Genomic DNA, 18,395 nt, shown 5'->3' with positions numbered 1-18,395 from the left:
AATAAAAAAATCTGCATTTCTTGGTATTTCTGGAAGGCTGTTCCATTTCATAGTTTCTATTAAAAACTGACAGAATGATGGAGTAACAAGAACCTACATTTCTGACAGGTACAATTTTCACTCCTGCTTGAAACACCGGGACTTGGAAAAACAGATTAAAAGCCCAATTGGATGAATGAGCATGAAAAAACATGAAGGAATTACATGTACTGTCTCAAGGGGATTAAGCCATGTAGTTGTGTGGTTAGCATTTGGCTGCAGTGTGGTAAAGATTTACAATGTGTGCTAAAGTGATTTGATAGAGGCTTATTTGCACTTGCATAATGGTAACTAGTAGGATATGCCAGTGAAGACGGATAATCAATCTGAATCCATTTTTGTAATGTTCACATATTTTTCCAAACACTTTATTTCCACCCTGTTTTAGTTTGTGATCTTTTTTTACAGTCCACACAAAAATATGTGGCATTTTCATATAAATTGTAAATAAAATAAAATAACAGACTAAAAACTAAAACACCAAAAGCATAGAAACTGAACACCTAAGGGACCCAACTGTATACATGCTTGTTAAAGAGATTTTTGTATATTACTTTTCCTGGTGGACAATTTTTTGTCAGTCAATGGCATCCCCTAAACACTTTTCTTTGATCCCTGCTTCCTCTTGTGGTTCTCCTATGACAGGCTGGAGATCATGGCTATTTTGACTTCTGATGTGGCAGTTTTAAACAGCAGTACTGTACTGCATCCAAACCAATCCCTTTAGCCAACACTGTTTTCTCTTTCCTTCATTTCTGTGAGTCCTGCCAGCCCCAGTTGGCTCGGCTGGGTTCCCTTCTATCTTGCGTTCCATGAATTCTAGACATGAGGATTGTAACAAAAGAGGGTTTATTATAACAGGTGAGGGATTAACAGGCAATAACTTAACTTCCTTTTGCTCAGTTCCTTTCACTGGGGTTACATCACTATATACAGTCTGTGATCCCTTGATTCTCTTCTCAAAATGTCTCGGGAGAGACATTCTACATCTGAATGTCTCTCCCGACCTCAATTCTGTTCACTGAAGCTGGGGTAGATATTGGAACCCTTAGTCCAAGTGGACTCAGTAACTGCCCTCAGTTTGGGCCCCATCATCCTTGGCTTGGGGCTCCTTGCTCTCTGCCCTTCTCCTGACAGTTCGTGTTCCATAATCATGACAGTTAATGCCTCTACTCTTCCATTTTTATCTTCCTCTTACTACTCTCTAAGACTTCTGTCACCTACTTCTTTCTTTTCTGCTTTTGAGGTTTTTATTGGTCATATCTATAAATACCTCTGTCAGTTTGGAACAAGTAGCATTCATATCTGAGCTATCTGAGTTAACTATCTTATTGATACATTGATGAATCCCCTCTTTAACAATCACATACACAGGTGGCTTCCTTAGTTCAGTTTCTATGCTTTTTTCTGTTTTCTCATTGTTGTTGAGATTTTAATGACAGAGGGCTAATCCCATCTCAGGTATTGTCTGGATGAAATGTGCCATACATAACCTATTTGAAGACTAGAGTTCAAAAAGATTGTGGGGGATGTTAATTTCAATCCCTGCCATGCATGGGTCAATCACCTCCCACTCACATACCCACACTTGTATCTTTTCTTATTATGACTACAACTCCATAATAGCATTGTGTGCCATTATTAAGGATGTACCATTTGGAATTTTTAGACTAGAAATCTCACAGTTCTCTAATCTGGGAGTTCCAGGTGACTGATAGACACGTACATATGGCTCACCTGTGAGAAAGGCTTAAGTTTGAAGGCTTTGTGGCCCAGCTAGGCTGAGCTTCACCCAAGCTTCCTGTTCAGAAAAAAAGCTGCAATGAGCCACGTTTCAATGGTGGGACTTCCGGAATGAGATTCATGGGACTGCCACTGTAAAAATTCTGAACAGCACATCCATTGTCATTATTAAAGAACTAAAGCATTGTATTCCCAGGGTTTGTCTCTGTGTTGAAAAATTTTGCAATAAACTTCACTTTAACTTCACTTTATCTTCATCCTTTTCCTTCACTTGGAATGTATGGAGGGTATATGTGACAGGACAAAATGCTTAACTTTCATTCTGAAGATACTTACCATGCTATAGCCATCTAAAGCTTGCTGGAATTGAAGGCCTATTTACATTCCTGTCCAGCCACTGCAAGTGAATTTGGTAGGTATAATATGGTGGTCTTCAACTGCATTGTATTGCTACAGTAGGCTCTAATGGTGTACATCATATTCACATTATTCCATCTTGAAGCTTGGCTGGCATCCTCTTTGGTTTTGGTTGCTACTTGCGTTGTTGCTCAAGGTCAGATAAGGTTTAAAGACCATTTTGTTCCAAATGTGTCTGAAGAAATCAACTGTGTCCATGAAAATTCACAATTAAATAAATTCATGTATCCTAAAGATGCTGCAGTACTTTTTGTTGTTGCTTCTCTTATGTTTTGCTTTTGTTTTGTTGTTAATGAAACAGACTAACATGGCTACCTCTCTGAAAACCTTCAGGCAAAGTATCTTGGGAGAATGGAAAACAACATGATGGAGCTAATTTCTGCCAGGTGGGAAACAGACAGCATTGACTATTTCGAAGAAGGAAGAATAGGCGTAATTACTTTAATCACTGCCAGTATCTTGCCAACATCGAATAGACTAGTGATATTCTTCTGAGCTGTGCAAAGCCGTTGTCACCAGAGTACCGAAGAGAAGATGCGAAAGTAATCAGTCACCTGGTTTGACCAATATGTTTGCCTATTTTATGAACAAAATGAGTCAGATTCACCCGTACTGGAACTCCGATTCTGTGACAGTACAGGCTGATACAAGTTTCATGACCATTTGTGCTGGGATTTCCTCCAATTTATAAACCTTGAGCATATAGACATCAGGAGCGCTGAAGACTACCTCGTTTCCTTGACCTTTGCTTTTCCTGGCTGATAAACGATGCCAAGGTGAGTCAAGAACAAGAAAGCTCCCACTAAAATAAATCTGTCAGTTCTAAAGGTGTCATGAAACATTGCTTTGTTTTGTGTTTGTTACATATTCTGAAGCAGACTAACACAGCTACATCTCTGAAAATTAATCCATTAGTCATTACTCAAAACTCCTTGTTAACAGCTGGTATGCAGGAATGCCTAGCTTATTAGACAGTTAATTAATTTCAAAAATGGAAAATCATCTGTTGACAGAAAAGCTGTTTATTTCACTTACTTCCTTTAGAAGCATTCATGCATCAACTCCCTCCCTTCTCTCCCATTTCTGCTCTTGAAGCCAATCATTCATGGTGTGCAATTTATTCTGGATGGCAACACCAGGCTGCCAGATGGTTGAGTTTTATTTTCTTTACAGTTATGAATCTAAAGGAAGAGGTATTACATGGATCAACAGCACACTCGAATAACATAGACAGGCCTCTGAAAAAGCTTATATAATGAGAACACTGTCCTTTGAAATATTTTGTCCAGAGGAAATATGTTCAATGGATAAGAGGGCCACGTGTGCGCCTAGACATGGGCCCAAGTGCCTTCTTAGACGTATATTCTAAGTGGCCTTAAGCACATTAACATATTTCAGCACTGGCTGCATGTTTATAAAATGAGAGCAACTGATGACCTATCATCATCATCATAGAACTGTATAGCTGGAAGGGAACCTATGGATCATTGATTCTAGGACCTACCATGGAAGCACTGTGGGGAATCAAATTCCCATGCCTAAACCACTGAGCTATCCAGCAGCTCATTGTGAAGGTAAGTGGCACAAGGAATCAAGATCATGGTGAAGTTATAACACATTTTTACAGGGATCATGTGGTTCTTTATCCAAGTGCTTGACCTAAACCATCTTGATTTCACATTATGCCTTATGTACTATATATCTGCAGTTGGAACACTGGTGCATTGTCTTACCAGTGTTCCAACTGCACACCCCATGCTTCAGACAGGCTGTTTCACCTCTTTATTACTATTGTTGATGTTTATTAAGTTGTTTATAAATTTGTCTTCGCCCTATAAAACAATTTAAAAAAAAACAAAATTGCTAGAGCCGTTACAGTCTCTGAGGAAGGCGTTGGTTGGGAAATGTTGTGAACATTGGTCAGTAAGCATATTTCCACAGTCAGATTTTCCTGCAAAGCTGAAGGGCTGGTTTCCCTCAAGTTCCCACTAAGAACCTAGGGAGAGAGAAATATGTAGCTGTGGGGCACGCCACGAAGGTGCCTTCACACTGGCCTTGCAGCTCCAGAAATGTTATGTTTATCTTATCCTAAAGGAGATAATTGTTTCAGCATGACTATCCTTTAAAATATTACAAGCCCATCTTATAATAGCTAACTAGTCCTCCAACTATTATAGTTTGCCCTCAAATTATGAGTTGTTTTCTTTTTACTTTTAACTTGTAATTTTCTTCTTGAAGTGATGTGTTTTTTTATAGCACGGCAGCGCTAGCCACTCCAAAGGCATTTCCTAGTTCTGAGAATATTACTTCCTCAAGTCAGCGGCTCTGGTCAAATTTTTTTTTTTTAAAAAAATCATGTTCTTGAGGTTAAATAAATGTTGAAGTTTTTCTACAAATATACACCATTAAATGGTTGTGAGACAGTTTTTGGAAATGTGTGGTTTCTATTGCCTGTAATCTCCCTTATCTTGACATCCTGCTGTTTTCATTTCTGGCAGAGATTAACCTAAAATACACACCTTTCCCTCACTGAAGATAATTATTTAAATAAAAGGTGCAGTTATAGCTACCGTGGATGGTGCAAGAGGGATAGAGAAAGCAAAAATTATCTCCCAAAGGATTTGCCAAAATCATCTCATCGGATGCTTTTTAAGAGAAGCATCCTAAAGGCTGCCTCCCTGCATGCAAAAGAAGGTTGTGTTCAGGGGATGGGGGACTAGTTACAATATTTAAAGAAGATCTAATTGTAAGATCTGTAACCTTGCAACTCAGAAAGAAAAACAAAAACAAGACAAGACAAGGGCAGTTGGGCTGGGATTTGAAGTAGACTTCTGAATCTCCCACTAAATCTTGTTACCTAGAATTACATAGTTCTGTCATAAATCAAGGCAGTCTTTGGCAAGGGCCGTAGAAATTTAAAGAGACAGGGGCCAAAAAGGGTGGCTGGAAATTCTATCATGCAACTTTTAAAGGAAGGGGGAAAATTCATTTGAAAGGACAGGTCAAAATATATGGTTCAAGCAGGTTCAAGCAGGAAGCCCACGGTCCAAGCAGCCCATGGGCTCAAGCAGGAAGTAGCACCAGCATTTCAGGGTAACGCACCCTCATCAACAAGACCTTAGGCAGCCTTCAGATTAGATAAAACATTTGCCAGGATAAAAAGGTAAAGCATTTTTCTAGGCTAAAGACCCACTAGGAGGGGCGAGTTTGCATGTTTGAATGCTCCTGAATAAAATAAGCCTGGGCACATGGAAAAATGGAATGAAGAAGAGGAACAGGTGAAAGCCTTTCCCGGTATGCAGAAGTTTGTTCATAAAGTAGTGTGTGTGCATATGCTTTGCCCTATTGTGTTACTTCTCCATAGGCAAGCATTCTAAAGTAACACCTTACGTATGTGATGGAGTGACATAAACCAGAAAAAAACTTTACTACTTCCTGCTGTTGTTTAGTCGTTAAGTCATATCCGACTCTTCGTGGCCCCATGGACCAGAGCACGCCAGGCCCTCCTGTCTTCCACTGCCTCCTGGAGTTTGGTCAAATTCATGCTGGTCACTTCAATGACACTGTCCAACCATCTTGTCCTCTGTCGTCCCCTTCTCCTCTTGCCTTCACACTTTCCCAACATCAGGGTCTTTACCAGGGAGTCTTCTCTTCTCATGCTGAAACAATTATCCTAAAGATGGCCAAAGTACTGGAGCCTCAGCTTCAGGATCTGTCCTTCCAGTGAGCACTCAGGGTTGATTTCCTTCAAAATGGATAGGTTTGTTCTCTTTGCAGTCCAGGGGACTCTCAAGAGTCTCCTCCAGCACCACACAACTACTTGATTACTACTTAATTCTGCTGAATGTAATGATTCAATGGCAAGGCTATGAAGACAAAAGTCTTCATTTTAAATCTCCCATATGCTTCAAGTTAGGGAAGAGGCAAGATACATGAGAAGCTAATTGGAGGCTCTGAGTGGGTAAACTGAAGATAGAACCTGCCCATGCTCACTTGCAAGTCACGCACAGAGGAACATTCAGATTCTCACCGAAGCACTGAAGATGGATTGACATATGCACATTATTGGGCAAAGCTGGGATTATATGAACAGTTTATTTCCCACCTTCCCCGAGTTGCTTCTGAGGTGCAGGAAATGAACAGGTTGCCAATCTGTTGTTTATTCCCTATTCATTTTTCACAGCCACAGGGCATAAGCATGCATGTATAGATCATGGATCTGCCCGTGCATGCCATCTCTGAAAACCTGAACTGCTTGTGTAATATTTTGCGTATTTTCACAAACTGCACCATCAAATCGAGATTCCTACATTTTGCAGACGAGACACTAACAGAGGGTTCATACAGTGAGTTTACAGGTGTAGGTTGTCAGAAGCCACTTCTGCCCATCTAGGGTGCAAAGTATTGATAGAATGGAGGTGAAGCTGCAGCGAATCATGGAGGGAAACCAGAATGAAAAGAAGAAGATAAGCCCAGTTCTGTCAAGGGCCCGGAATAAGAGCACCAGAATCCTCTAAAGTTCATGTGAAAAAGCAACTGCAACTTGAAAGCTCACATTCATGCAGTCTTTACATCCTATTCTGGCCTAGAGGTATCTGAGATGTTCATCAGATGGCAGTGGTGGCTGAGCAACTGAATATGTGCTTGACATTCCTTGAGGTCCAGGTTTAAAAAGCCTGTGGCAGATTCAACATTTGAATAAACATGCTCCAAATCAAATTTCAATGTAAAGGTCCCAGATCAACTAAACAGGCTGTTCTAGAATATGGCTCATAGGGCCTCCAGGATCATTTCGGTTTAACTCTGCAATCTAAGGATTTATTATTATTATTATTATTGTACTTCCTTTGCTGCAAACTTTTTTTAAAAAAACAACCAATGGAAAAGAAACGTTTTAAAAAATAAAAGTCTGCAAGGCAAATATATATTTAATAGCTAAACCCCACAAACAACCTTCTGGAAAAGATCTGAAAATATAACCTGTTGAAAGACCATTTCCTGTCAAAGCTGCTTGATATTTCTTTTCAGTATAAACATGGGGGCAGAAGAAGGCATGTTATTGCTACTTGTGCTGGTAGAAGGCAAATTACAGTTACTTCCAGGAAATACTAACTTTTACTTCTTTTTATGCTGATCTGCTTGCCAAATTTGAGTCTGATACACACGTCATAGTCCAAGCACAGAAGTGATTTGTTTGAAATTAAATTATTATTACCTGCATGACTCATATCATCTCCACAGGGAAGCATTAATTGCATAAGCATTGGTTTGATCAGACGAGAAATACACATTTTGGCAATGTTCTTTTTCCCCCCCTTCAGTTGCAACACACATACCTCTTCACCATTGCCCTCAAAAAACTTTGTGAAAGTTGGAAAACAGCAAAGCAGCAAAAGATCATGTCAGCACAATGATTCTACTGCTACAGAATATAATCTTATGTTTCCTGGTATTTTCAACACAGGAAATTGGTGTATTAGAAACAATTCAATTCAAAAACTCTTGTAGAGTTAGCCACAGTGCATTCCTTTGAAAAGGAATAAAAAAGCAATGCATGCCTCTATATTAGTTGCAATATCATAATACCAAGATGAATCTGTTAGTTCCTTGCTGTCACACGCAACATCAATGACAGTATTCTTGCAGACTGGAGGGATTTGACCAAAAATTTGTGGAATGGATCCAGTAAATCATGGAGATTTATTTTATTTCAATGTCACTGATTCTTCAATACTTTTACTTGGCAGTAAATTGCAATAAACACAGTGGGGCATACTTTTAATTTAGATATAGACAGGATTGCACTGCTAATTTCCCAATCTTTTCCTTCTCCACTCACTATGACTCCAAAATACTGCAGTATGTGACATCTTAAAGCATCAAGACTGTGTTTAAAACAAAGCTTATGTGGCATTTTATTTTGCAAGACGTTTTGCAAATGCATCTGTCTCAGATTTAAAAATAAGGTGGCATAGAACAGTGGCTTTAAACGTATGGGCAGCTTGCTTGTGATACAGCCTTTTCTTTAAGAGATGTTTAAAAGTCTAACTTTTTCTTTCAAATGTCTTTGAAATAAAAGGAGGTGCTGGAGTAAAACCTGGGTTTTTCTTGGATATTCCACTGCTCTTTACAATAATGACAGCCCCACCCATAGTGTGTAGCAAAGGACACATCCATTTTTGAATGGTAGCTGCGCTTAGAAGGATTCAAGGTCAAACAAGGATCATATGCAGTTAACAGACATGTCTCATGCAGATCTAATCTGCTAGGAAAGAACTGCTATTCTACAGAATCTGCTCCATACCTTCACAGTCTAGTGACAATGCTTTTATATTATGTTGTTATATTTCAAAAATTCAACTAGCATTCTGAGAAACTGATCCGTAAGCGTTCCCCATAGTTGTTTCCTGTAGGAAACTCACAATATATTTTTCTATTTCACATCCCCAAACTTAGAACTCACAAATTCCAAGATCTCACAACATTTAATAGACTTCAAATCAAATTTACTCACAGACATTTTCCCGCTACGATTGGCTTCTTCCCGCTCTGCTAAAGCCTTTAAAAAATTGTCTTTCAGTTCTTTTCCTGCGCTTGAGAGAGTCCTAAAAAACAAAAGGAGAAATACAGTATTTTCTTCTAGAGACTTCCTAATTTCTTCCTCATCCACAGAATCTTCAAACAGGAAAGAAGCAACCCCTATAAGGAAATAAACAAGATCCGGATAAAATTTAGCAATCCCACGGTTCCAAATGAGACAAAGCGGCATTGTGGACAGAGTGTTGGACTAGACCTCAGGAGACCTGTGTTCAAATCCCCAATAGCAACCCCAACAGGAGGAAACTCTAGACGCCAGAGGAGCTATATGTGCACACAGGAGATCCTCAGCCCACATAAAATATTTGAAGCTAAGCTTCAGAGAACTATCAATCTGGATTTTCACATACAAGAGAGAAGTGGCCACTAGAAGAAATGTCACTAGGTATGATGTCTATGTAATATTTTAAACACTGTTTTTTGTTTTAAAGTTTTAGCTTTAGTTCTTGTGAGTTGCCTTGGGAAAAAGTCAGTACTGTATACAAATAATATATATATATAAAATAAATAAGCAATATAAATAAATAAAATAAATATATAAATAAGCGATCCGGCTGAGAATCTTTAGCCCCTGGTATACATTTCTCCCGTTTCACTGCATTTATTTAACACTCAATGACCTGAGAAAGGTTGTTAAAATAAATATGGAAAAGAAGTTATTTCCTCAAAAGAAGACGGAAGCGGGGGGGGGGGGGGGGAAGGAGGCTCAAGTAAGAATTGGCACACCATTTTTTACTGGTATGCAAACACTCAATTACTGTATTGCTAAGTTATTCACACAATCACACCCTCAAATGCAGCATTCAAATGATGCTGATAAGAGAAAAATGGAATGTTGGGTTTAATGATTAGCTGGGAAGTTATGCGTGCCGTTACAGTGCAATACACACAACCTAAAAACATGTAAAGTGCCTATGCTTCCCCTTCCTAATAATCTATTTTCTTCTATCCTTCATCTGTGAAATCTTCAATGTGTGCTCATTTATCAGGAAATAAATATTTCTTAAGACACCTTTCTGGTGCAAGCAACATAGGAACTTGTGGACGAAGTTCAAGTCAGTTTTCTGGCGACAAGACAGAGCACTGCTACCCAAGACCTTCTCGAGTACAGTAAACAGAACTACAAATAAAGAATAGAACCTCTGCTGGTGATGGCAATGTTTTGCAGGATGGAAGCTTTGGTTTTCCCACAAACTTTTTCCCATAACTTCCCACACTGAGAAAGGCAGGACATGAAGTAAAATACCTGAGATAAATAATTTAAATACTCCCCTTGGCATGCACATATTCTTTGAAATTAAGTCCCTAATATTCCTGGAATAAGCGGATGGGGGGAAAAATGAAAAAGAGCCACATCTCGTTATCAAAATAATGACATCACAGAATAAACAAGATATGTACAGGCTACCCCAACTAGAAGATTTAATATGATACCACGATGTACTCTTGAAGCAGGTGAACTCCCATGACACCAAAGACTGGCCAATGGGGGTCCTGATGGCAATTTTTAGAGTATATATTTTAATTGCATTTTAATTGTTTGTCTTTTTATTGTATTTTAAATGTTGTAAGCTGCCAGAGACCTTTCGGTAGTGTGGGCGGCATATAAGTTAGTTAGTTAAATGAATGAATGAATGAATGAATGAATGAATGAATGAATGAATGAATGAATGAATGAATGAATGACATTTGGGTGTCCCAAAAGAAATTTTCCACACACACTCTAGAAAAACAACCCTTGAGTGAAAAATCACTAAATCATGGAACTTTATTCCCATATAGAAATAAACAACGGCAGTCCTACGCAAGCACAATGCTGCTACCAAACCAGAAGTGCAGGTTTTGGTCACGTGTGTATTCTTCTCCTGTGTTTGATGATGCCTTAAAACATATATTGTCCTGGACAACTCCTTGAGTAGGTTGTCATGATGGACCAGCCATGGGGTGCAGAACAATAATTTCATACTGCCTGACACGGAAGGATGACAACCACTGGAAATGCAATCCCCACACTCTCCACAAAATTAATCTATACAAAAGTAATACTTGGGAGTCAAGAGCATCTAATGCCACCAATACGTCTATGAGGACCAACAATAAGTCACACTTCTGTAAATTTCCAAACAAATCTCAACCGCCAGGACAATCAAAAAGCTCCTGGACCCAAACCCAACTCTAAAGCTAGTCTGGAAGCCAAACTATGCTTTATAGATAGCCATCAATATTTATTATCAATTTAAAATATTTTTATGCTATCTTTCCCCTCAAGAGGATCTAAGGCACCACGGCCACCCCGCAGCCAATTATTGAGAAAAAGCCTGCCTGAAGGGAAAGATCTCTGCCTCCTTGTAGAAGGACAGCAAAGGGGGGACTGGCCTTCCATAGGAGGGAGTTCCACAGCTTGGGAACAATCATAGGCATCCTTCAGTCTGGAGAGACTATGGTATCCTGCTTGGGAATAGTACAGCCCAAAATTCATTTGTTTTCCAGAAATTTGATTCAGGCAGATTTTCTATCACACTTGCAAGCAAAGATTATGCTTCTTCCCCCACTATGACCAAATAGAAAACAAAGTAAACTAACTTGCAAACCCCACAGAGATGCAAAAAAGCTCCTGCTGTGACTACCAGATCTTCTCAGCACTCAAAGCATTCCCTCTTCTCATGACACTATATCTCCAAATTAGCTCTCAAATGAGGATTTATCCACAATTTGGACCTGAAATGCAATCTACAAAGTTGAGGATGGCATAGAGTTAAAACAGCTTAACCGAATATGCACAACACAGCCTCCTTTCCATTTTACAATGGTTTACAGATGGGTTTTTTCCACCATCATGCCAGGAAAACTTTTTTCTCAAAGAGAGGCGTCTGAAATCCAGCCTGAAGAATTCCCCTAGGGAATGGGGAGCTTACTCACTAGTTATATTAGTCCTGACAGAAGTACTATCCTGGTTTTTTTACTGCTGATGGAATTTCATAGGGCTTCCTGCAATATTTAATCTACACTAAGTCGCAAACTGATCGATTGGTAATTTTCTCTTACAAAAAGTGGAGAAGAAACTAGAGGACTAGCTATCCATGACTTGATTCTAACCAATAGAGACAACTTGGTGGAGGAAGTGGCAATAACGGGAATTCTGGGTGAGAGTGATCATGTTCTACTAGAATTCTTGATTTTAAAGGAAAACAAAGCAGAATGTAGTGACACCTATATCCTGGATTTCAAAAAAGCACAACAACAAATAATTTCAACAAGAAAAAAGGGTGGGAGACAACAAAAAAAGCCATTGTGACTTCAAAAAAAAAGCTCAGAGAAGACTTGAAAACAAAAAAAGGACACATATAGGAAGTGGAAATGAAGCCAGAAGAGTATAGACAAGTAGCAAGGAATTGCAGGGATGGCATTAGGAGGGCGAAAGCTGAGAATGAATTGAGATTAACTAGAGACACTAAAAGCAACAAAAAAGCATTCTTCATGTACGCGCATAGCAAAAGACAAAGAAAAGAAACAGTGTCTCAGCTACTCAATAGAGATGGAAAAATGATAATAGACGAGAAAGAAAAGGCAGAAGTGCTCAATCCCTATTTTAACTCAGTGTTTTCTCAAAGGACAGACTATGGTGAATATGAATACCCCCATCTCTAACTATGACCTGCCAGATAAATGTGAACAGGACTGCAGCTGTTAAACAGATAGTCAAGGAATACCTTGTTCAAATCTCCAGGACCGAATGAACCAAGAGTATTGAACAAGCTGGTTGAAGAACCACTGTCTATTATTTTCTTGAAATCATGGGAAACGGGTGAGGGGCTAATGTTGTATCTGTCTTCAAAAAAAGGGCAAAAAGGAGGAACCAGGGAAGTACACCTCTTAGCCAGACATCAATCACAGTGGAAAATTCTGGAACACATTATTAAGTGGTCATTATTTAAGTGCCTGGAACACAATGCAGTAATAACTAGAAGCCAGCATGGATTTGTCAAGAACAAATCCTACCAGACTAATCAATTCATAAAGTGTTTTTAAAAAGCTAGTAGTGGAAATATAAGAAGGATTTTTGCTAATGGGAATTTCCATTAAGCTTAATTTTAAATTGTTTTTATATTAAATTAATTAAAGTACAGTAATTTTATTTATTTATTTATTTATTTATTTATTTATTTATTTATTTACTTACTTACTTACTTACTTACTTACTTACTTACTTACTTACTTACTTACTTACTTACTTACTTACTAGTTCATTCATTCATCCATCCATTCAATTTATATACTGCCCATCTAGCCATCGCTACTCTGGTTGGTGGAGAACAAAAGATATAAAGAAATATAAAATAAAATTACTATAAAACTATCAACTACGACAAACAGACAAGACAAGACAAGGCATGAAGCTAGTTGCAGTTTTGGGACATCATCCGATATAGTATTTCACTCTTCCTTCCTCCACTGTTCCAATTGGTTGGGGAGAACCTCTCCAAAAGCCTCTCTAAAGAGCTCTGGCTTTTAACAGCTTTTTGAAGGCATGGAAGGAAGACACCTGACATTGTTCCTGAGCATTCCATAAGGAAGGTGGCACTGTAGAGAAAGCCTGATCTCTGGTTAAATTTTTCCAGTCTTATCGAGCTGTCAACACCCAAAGGCATGAGGTCTGTGAGGACTGAGTCAGAAGAGCCATCAAACTTGGCAGCAGATGTTTAGACAAGTACAGTAGTGAGATCCCAAACCATTTTGGGCTTAAATGTCAGAATATTGAACCTGGCATGGAAGTGGACCTGTAGCCAGTGCACACAAACCGGCACAAGATAATTTAATATATTTGAGACCACTTGCTGCAAATATTATTGCCCGGTTTTAATCACTCAGTTCTCCCTCATAATTGATACAATTCAAGATTACAAAATTTTAGATTTTTTAAAAACATTTGATAACAGAAGAGGAAAGAAATGAGAGACACTGTATAGCCCGTAAGTATCAGAGGTGGGGGAAAGCATCAGAAAAAGGTCCAAGTAATATGTTGCATAGGGACGTGGTGCTGCTGCGGGTTAAATCGCAGAAGCCTCTTTGCTGCAAGCTCAGAAGACCAGCCATCGTAAGATCGAATCCACGTGACAGAGTGAGCACCCATTGCTTGTCCCAGCTCCTGCCAACCTAGCAGTTCTAAAGCATGTAAAAATGTGAGTAGATAAATAGGTACCACCTCAGTGGCAAGGTAACGGCATTCCACGTCTAGTTGCGCTGGCCACATGACCACGGAAACTGTCTACAGACAAACGCTAGCTCTACGGCTTGGAAATGGGGATGAGCACCATGCCCTAGAGTCGAACACGACTGGACTCAATGTCAAGGGGAACCTTTACCTTTACATAATATGTTGCATGAGAGAAGCTAAGCCACAATATCCTTTATTTGTATTCCTGCATTGAGCAGGGGATTGGACTTGCTGCCCATATAGGCCCCTTCCAGCTTCATTATTCTATGATTCTATGAGCCACCAAAAGTTATTTCAGCCAGATACCATCTCTCAGCAGCAGGCCTTTAATTGCTGGTTTCTGTAAAAGTATTACTTTTTACATGAAATCTACCTCTTCAGCATGAAGCGGAGAACATCTTCCTGGGTGTAACTGAATGTTAAAAGAGAATAATCTAATACATTCCCAGCTTTCAAAGAAACAGCAATGAAATACTCTTGCCCCCCAGGCAATGCGTATGCACTACTGATCTTCAAATGAGATCTGTGGGGCACATGCTGAGAGATTCGGAACAATCTTTTGGAAACTGTAGGAGGTCAGTAATTTGCCGGATACAAAACAAAAACTTTTAAACAAATCTGCTAAAATTATCTACTGCTCCGTCAGAGGACTTCCAAGGACTCACAGAGGAGATGGAAGAGCAGTCCTAGTACTGGTTATTCCAGCTGAACTGGGTCAGCTCAGTGGCATGGCCAAAACAATGACATATGGAAGGAGTCACACATGATGTGGGGGAAAAACACAAACTTGAAAATCTCTATAAACTAGGAGTTCCAGAATCTCTTGTTAGAACGGATGAAAGATTACATGAAAGTTGTAGGTTCACCTCCAATTGAATGGTACCACCCAAAGCATCCCGGCCAATTTGGATGTCCTAGATAAAAGCCTGGTTAGGTTAGGCGACATCAAGGTGACATCAAGAAGCACAAATGAACCTCCATGCCACCTCCTATGTGCTTTTAAGGACATGAGCTGCAGTACTTTAGAATTTTGAAGAAAAATCAACTTAAAATTTAAGCCACTCACCTAATATTTATTATGGGGGTTCCAAAGTCTGGGGGCAGCAACAGAGAAGGCCCTCTCCCAGGTACCCACCAAATGCACCTGTGAAGGTGGTGGGACCGAGAGGAAGGTCTCTCCTAATGAGCTTAACACTCAAGTAGGCTCATAAAGGGAGATGTGGTCCTTGAGATGGCTTGGGCCCAGGCCATTTGGGGCTTCATAGGCTAGAACCAGCACTTTGAAGTCAGTCTGGAAAGGGATTGGCAGCCAGAGGAGCTGCTGTAACAGCGGGTTGTGTGATCTCCGTGTCCAGTTCAGTTCGCAATCTGGCTGCTGAATTTTGGGCCCACTGATGTCTCCTGACATTTTTCGCAGACAGCCCCATGTAGAGCACGTTACAGTAATGCAGCCAGGACACAATCGAGACATGTATCACCATAGCCAGATCAGTCCTCTCTAAGAACAGGCAGAGCTGGCACAGTTTCACTTGTGCAAATATACTCCTGCTCTCAGATGAACATTACATAAGCTTGACAGATGAATTGAAACCTTAACTTCTTAAGTTCAAGACCAAACCTTCATCCCTTAAACATCACAAATAACCAGCAAGTATCTAACTATTCTCTAATTTTATTCATCTTGAAATGTATTCTTTTTTCCTTTAATGGTCAAATTAGGGCTGAATTCATGATAACCAGAGATGGGCATGAAACATGCTTTGGTGGTTTGGCCCAGTTCGGTGCAGTGCTGGCAAAGATGTCCCACGGGCACCACACACTTCCTTCCCCTGCCTCCTCTGTGTGCTCACCCACTCACCAGCTGCAGCATGCTTCCCTCCTGTGCCTTCTCCATGCGATCATCCACTCTGAAGAAGAGGTGGGGCAGGGAAGCCCACGGCATTGCTGGGGAGTGGATAATCATGCGAGGATAGCAAAGGAGGGAAGCAAGTTGGGGGCGGCGAGTGGGCGAGCACACAGAGGAGGCAGGGGAGGGACGCACACGGTGCCTGCAGAGCATATCTGTGGGCACTGTGCCCTACCTGGCCAAATCGCTGAAGCATGGTTCATGCCTATCTCTCACAATAACAAAGAAAAGCTGCTGGTACTGCTAACAGCACCTTTTAATATATTTGTATAGCAAAAACCTTGAACTGCAGTAGAATTTCTTACACATGGATCATGACACTTCAATATAAGAAAAGAGAATATCAGATTCCAAACACTCTTCCCGTGCATGAACTGGGTTAAGAGAGAGCCACTCTTCACAATGACTAATTGGATTAGGAAGTAACTTTTAAAAAGAAAGCTTAAACTCTTTCCATTTTTGACATTTTTGGCAGAGCTGAAGTTAAGAAATGGTCTATAAAACTTTGATTGCTACTTATATAATCTAATGTTCAGGAAATACCTGTGGACCAACCATAATACCATGCATTTTATTGTTTAATAAAATTAACAATAATTGTAAAAAATTGCACTTACTGCATGATACATTAAGCTGTACAAAGTAAGGGCTTGTTTGAGCTTTTTTTTCTCCCTTGAAAATATTTTGGTTGCTTTTGCACTTTATTTGAACAGTTTCCATGGTCGTTGCAGCCTTGGCTGACAAGGAGAAACCTACACCTGACATAATATTGGCACCAATATTACAAACAGTTAACAGCAAGCTAGCAGCAAGGCCGTCCTGTCATATATCCAACATTCACAAGGGTTTTTTTAAAGGTTACTTTATCAGCTGTAGGCCAAGTTCATTAAAAAAACACACTGTTGTCAAACTTGATTGGAATTTTTTTAAAAGGAAATATTTTAATGCATTTAATGTAACTTGGTTAACAGAACAAATACGAAGAAGGGGTCTTGTTCTGAATTTTGGATTGAGAATAAAGAGTCCAACTGATAACTATGAGAAATCAAGCAGTTTGAATTGTAGCCCAGAGTTAGGGGTTTGATCTGGACATAATTACCAGCTCTGCGATCAGTTAGGAGTATTTAAACTAGTCAGAAACAGATGAGAGGCCATTTCAAGATGATCAAACTGTAGTCTGAATTTGGTAATTCAATTTTTTCAAGTTAGCACAGTTTAATGCAAAAACAAAGCAATAGCTGCAATGGCAGCAGGAAAATATGTGTGAGAAGGAGGAGCAGCTCAAGTTCTAACCATCCACCAGTTTCACTTTGTATAATTTTAAAGCACCTTAAGTAGACAAAAGTATCTTTACTTACAGTTGTGATCTTCAGTTATAGTCAGAAGATATAAAAGAGAGGAATAAGAAATATATTGCTGTCTCAACCAAGTGGGATACTGAGTCCATCATGCAGCCACATGATCAGAGGTCAGGAGCAGAGAATTACATGTTTGCTTTGGTTGGAGGTTAGAGAAGAAGATAGGAGAGCAAACAAACAGGAAGAGAAGAGGGGCAAGCCAGATGCAGGAAAAACAACTTTGCTAATCGGTTAGCGGAAGAAGACAGTGACGTTAGTTTGTGAAAGCCCCCTCTTCCCACTGAAATCCAACATTATGTTGCATGCAAGATTATTATTTTCTCCGACACATGCAGCAAATTTTCCCCCAAAACATGTTCGCATAAGAACATGCAAATTAATCCTATTCCTATCTTTCAATGAACAATCACAGAACAAAAGCAGGATTATTTGCAACTTGTGAGAATGGAGAAAGCTGCTCTTAAGACATGGAAACCAACTTAATGAATGAAAGAGATTCACTTCCACTGAAAGACCCACAGTTAACATCTTTTTTAAAAAACTCTGAATACTGACGAAAGAGGAATAGTTATTATCCAGAGAATGACATTACCTGACTTGGGTTCAGAAAGCAATTGGTCAGTGGACCCAGGATTACAGGAAAGGTCATCAATCTTATCAATAGATTTGCCTGACAAAAATTCAAATTTACCAAACACCAATCCAAAGAATATCTCCATAGAAGAACAAATAGACAAATCTTACGGGCCTGATAATGAAGACATCAATATTAACTACACTCAGTTATGTGTCCAATGCTTCCTATCTGCAAAATCAACTCAAATCATCTTCGATAAACTACATGCACTACATCAGGAAATATTCTACCTGAAAGCAACACGACATCTCATAGCCACCCTGATAAAAACAGGGATTTTGACAGCACATCCCCCCCCCGAAAATTACCGAACCCAGACCCAAACTTCCACCAAACAGGAAACGAGATTCACACATTAGAAACAAACAAGAACAATCCCTGCATAACTCAAAAAAACCCAGCATCTTATACAGCAGTTGGAGGACATAGAGTTGGCCGCAAACTCTGAAAAGATTCCAGAAACTCAGACCAATAACTGTAATG

At 39.5% G+C, this 18,395-nt stretch overlaps 1 protein-coding gene across 1 annotated transcript in view; it reads right to left on the bottom strand.

The window, feature by feature from the left end:
* Positions 1–18,395, bottom strand: part of CFAP299 (cilia and flagella associated protein 299) — a 311,988-nt gene that overhangs the window by 202,575 nt on the left and 91,018 nt on the right. Inside the window, exon 3 of the mRNA XM_020803170.3 lies at positions 8,714–8,804. Within this exon, the coding sequence (XP_020658829.3) occupies positions 8,714–8,804 (91 nt within the window). The remainder of the gene's footprint in view (positions 1–8,713; positions 8,805–18,395) is intronic.

The sequence above is a fragment of the Pogona vitticeps genome, chromosome 5 (assembly GCF_051106095.1).
Source record: "Pogona vitticeps strain Pit_001003342236 chromosome 5, PviZW2.1, whole genome shotgun sequence".
NCBI classification, from domain to species: domain Eukaryota; kingdom Metazoa; phylum Chordata; class Lepidosauria; order Squamata; family Agamidae; genus Pogona; species Pogona vitticeps.
The sequence above is the reverse complement of the archived record's forward strand: the minus strand, read 5'-3'. Positions and strand labels throughout refer to the sequence as shown.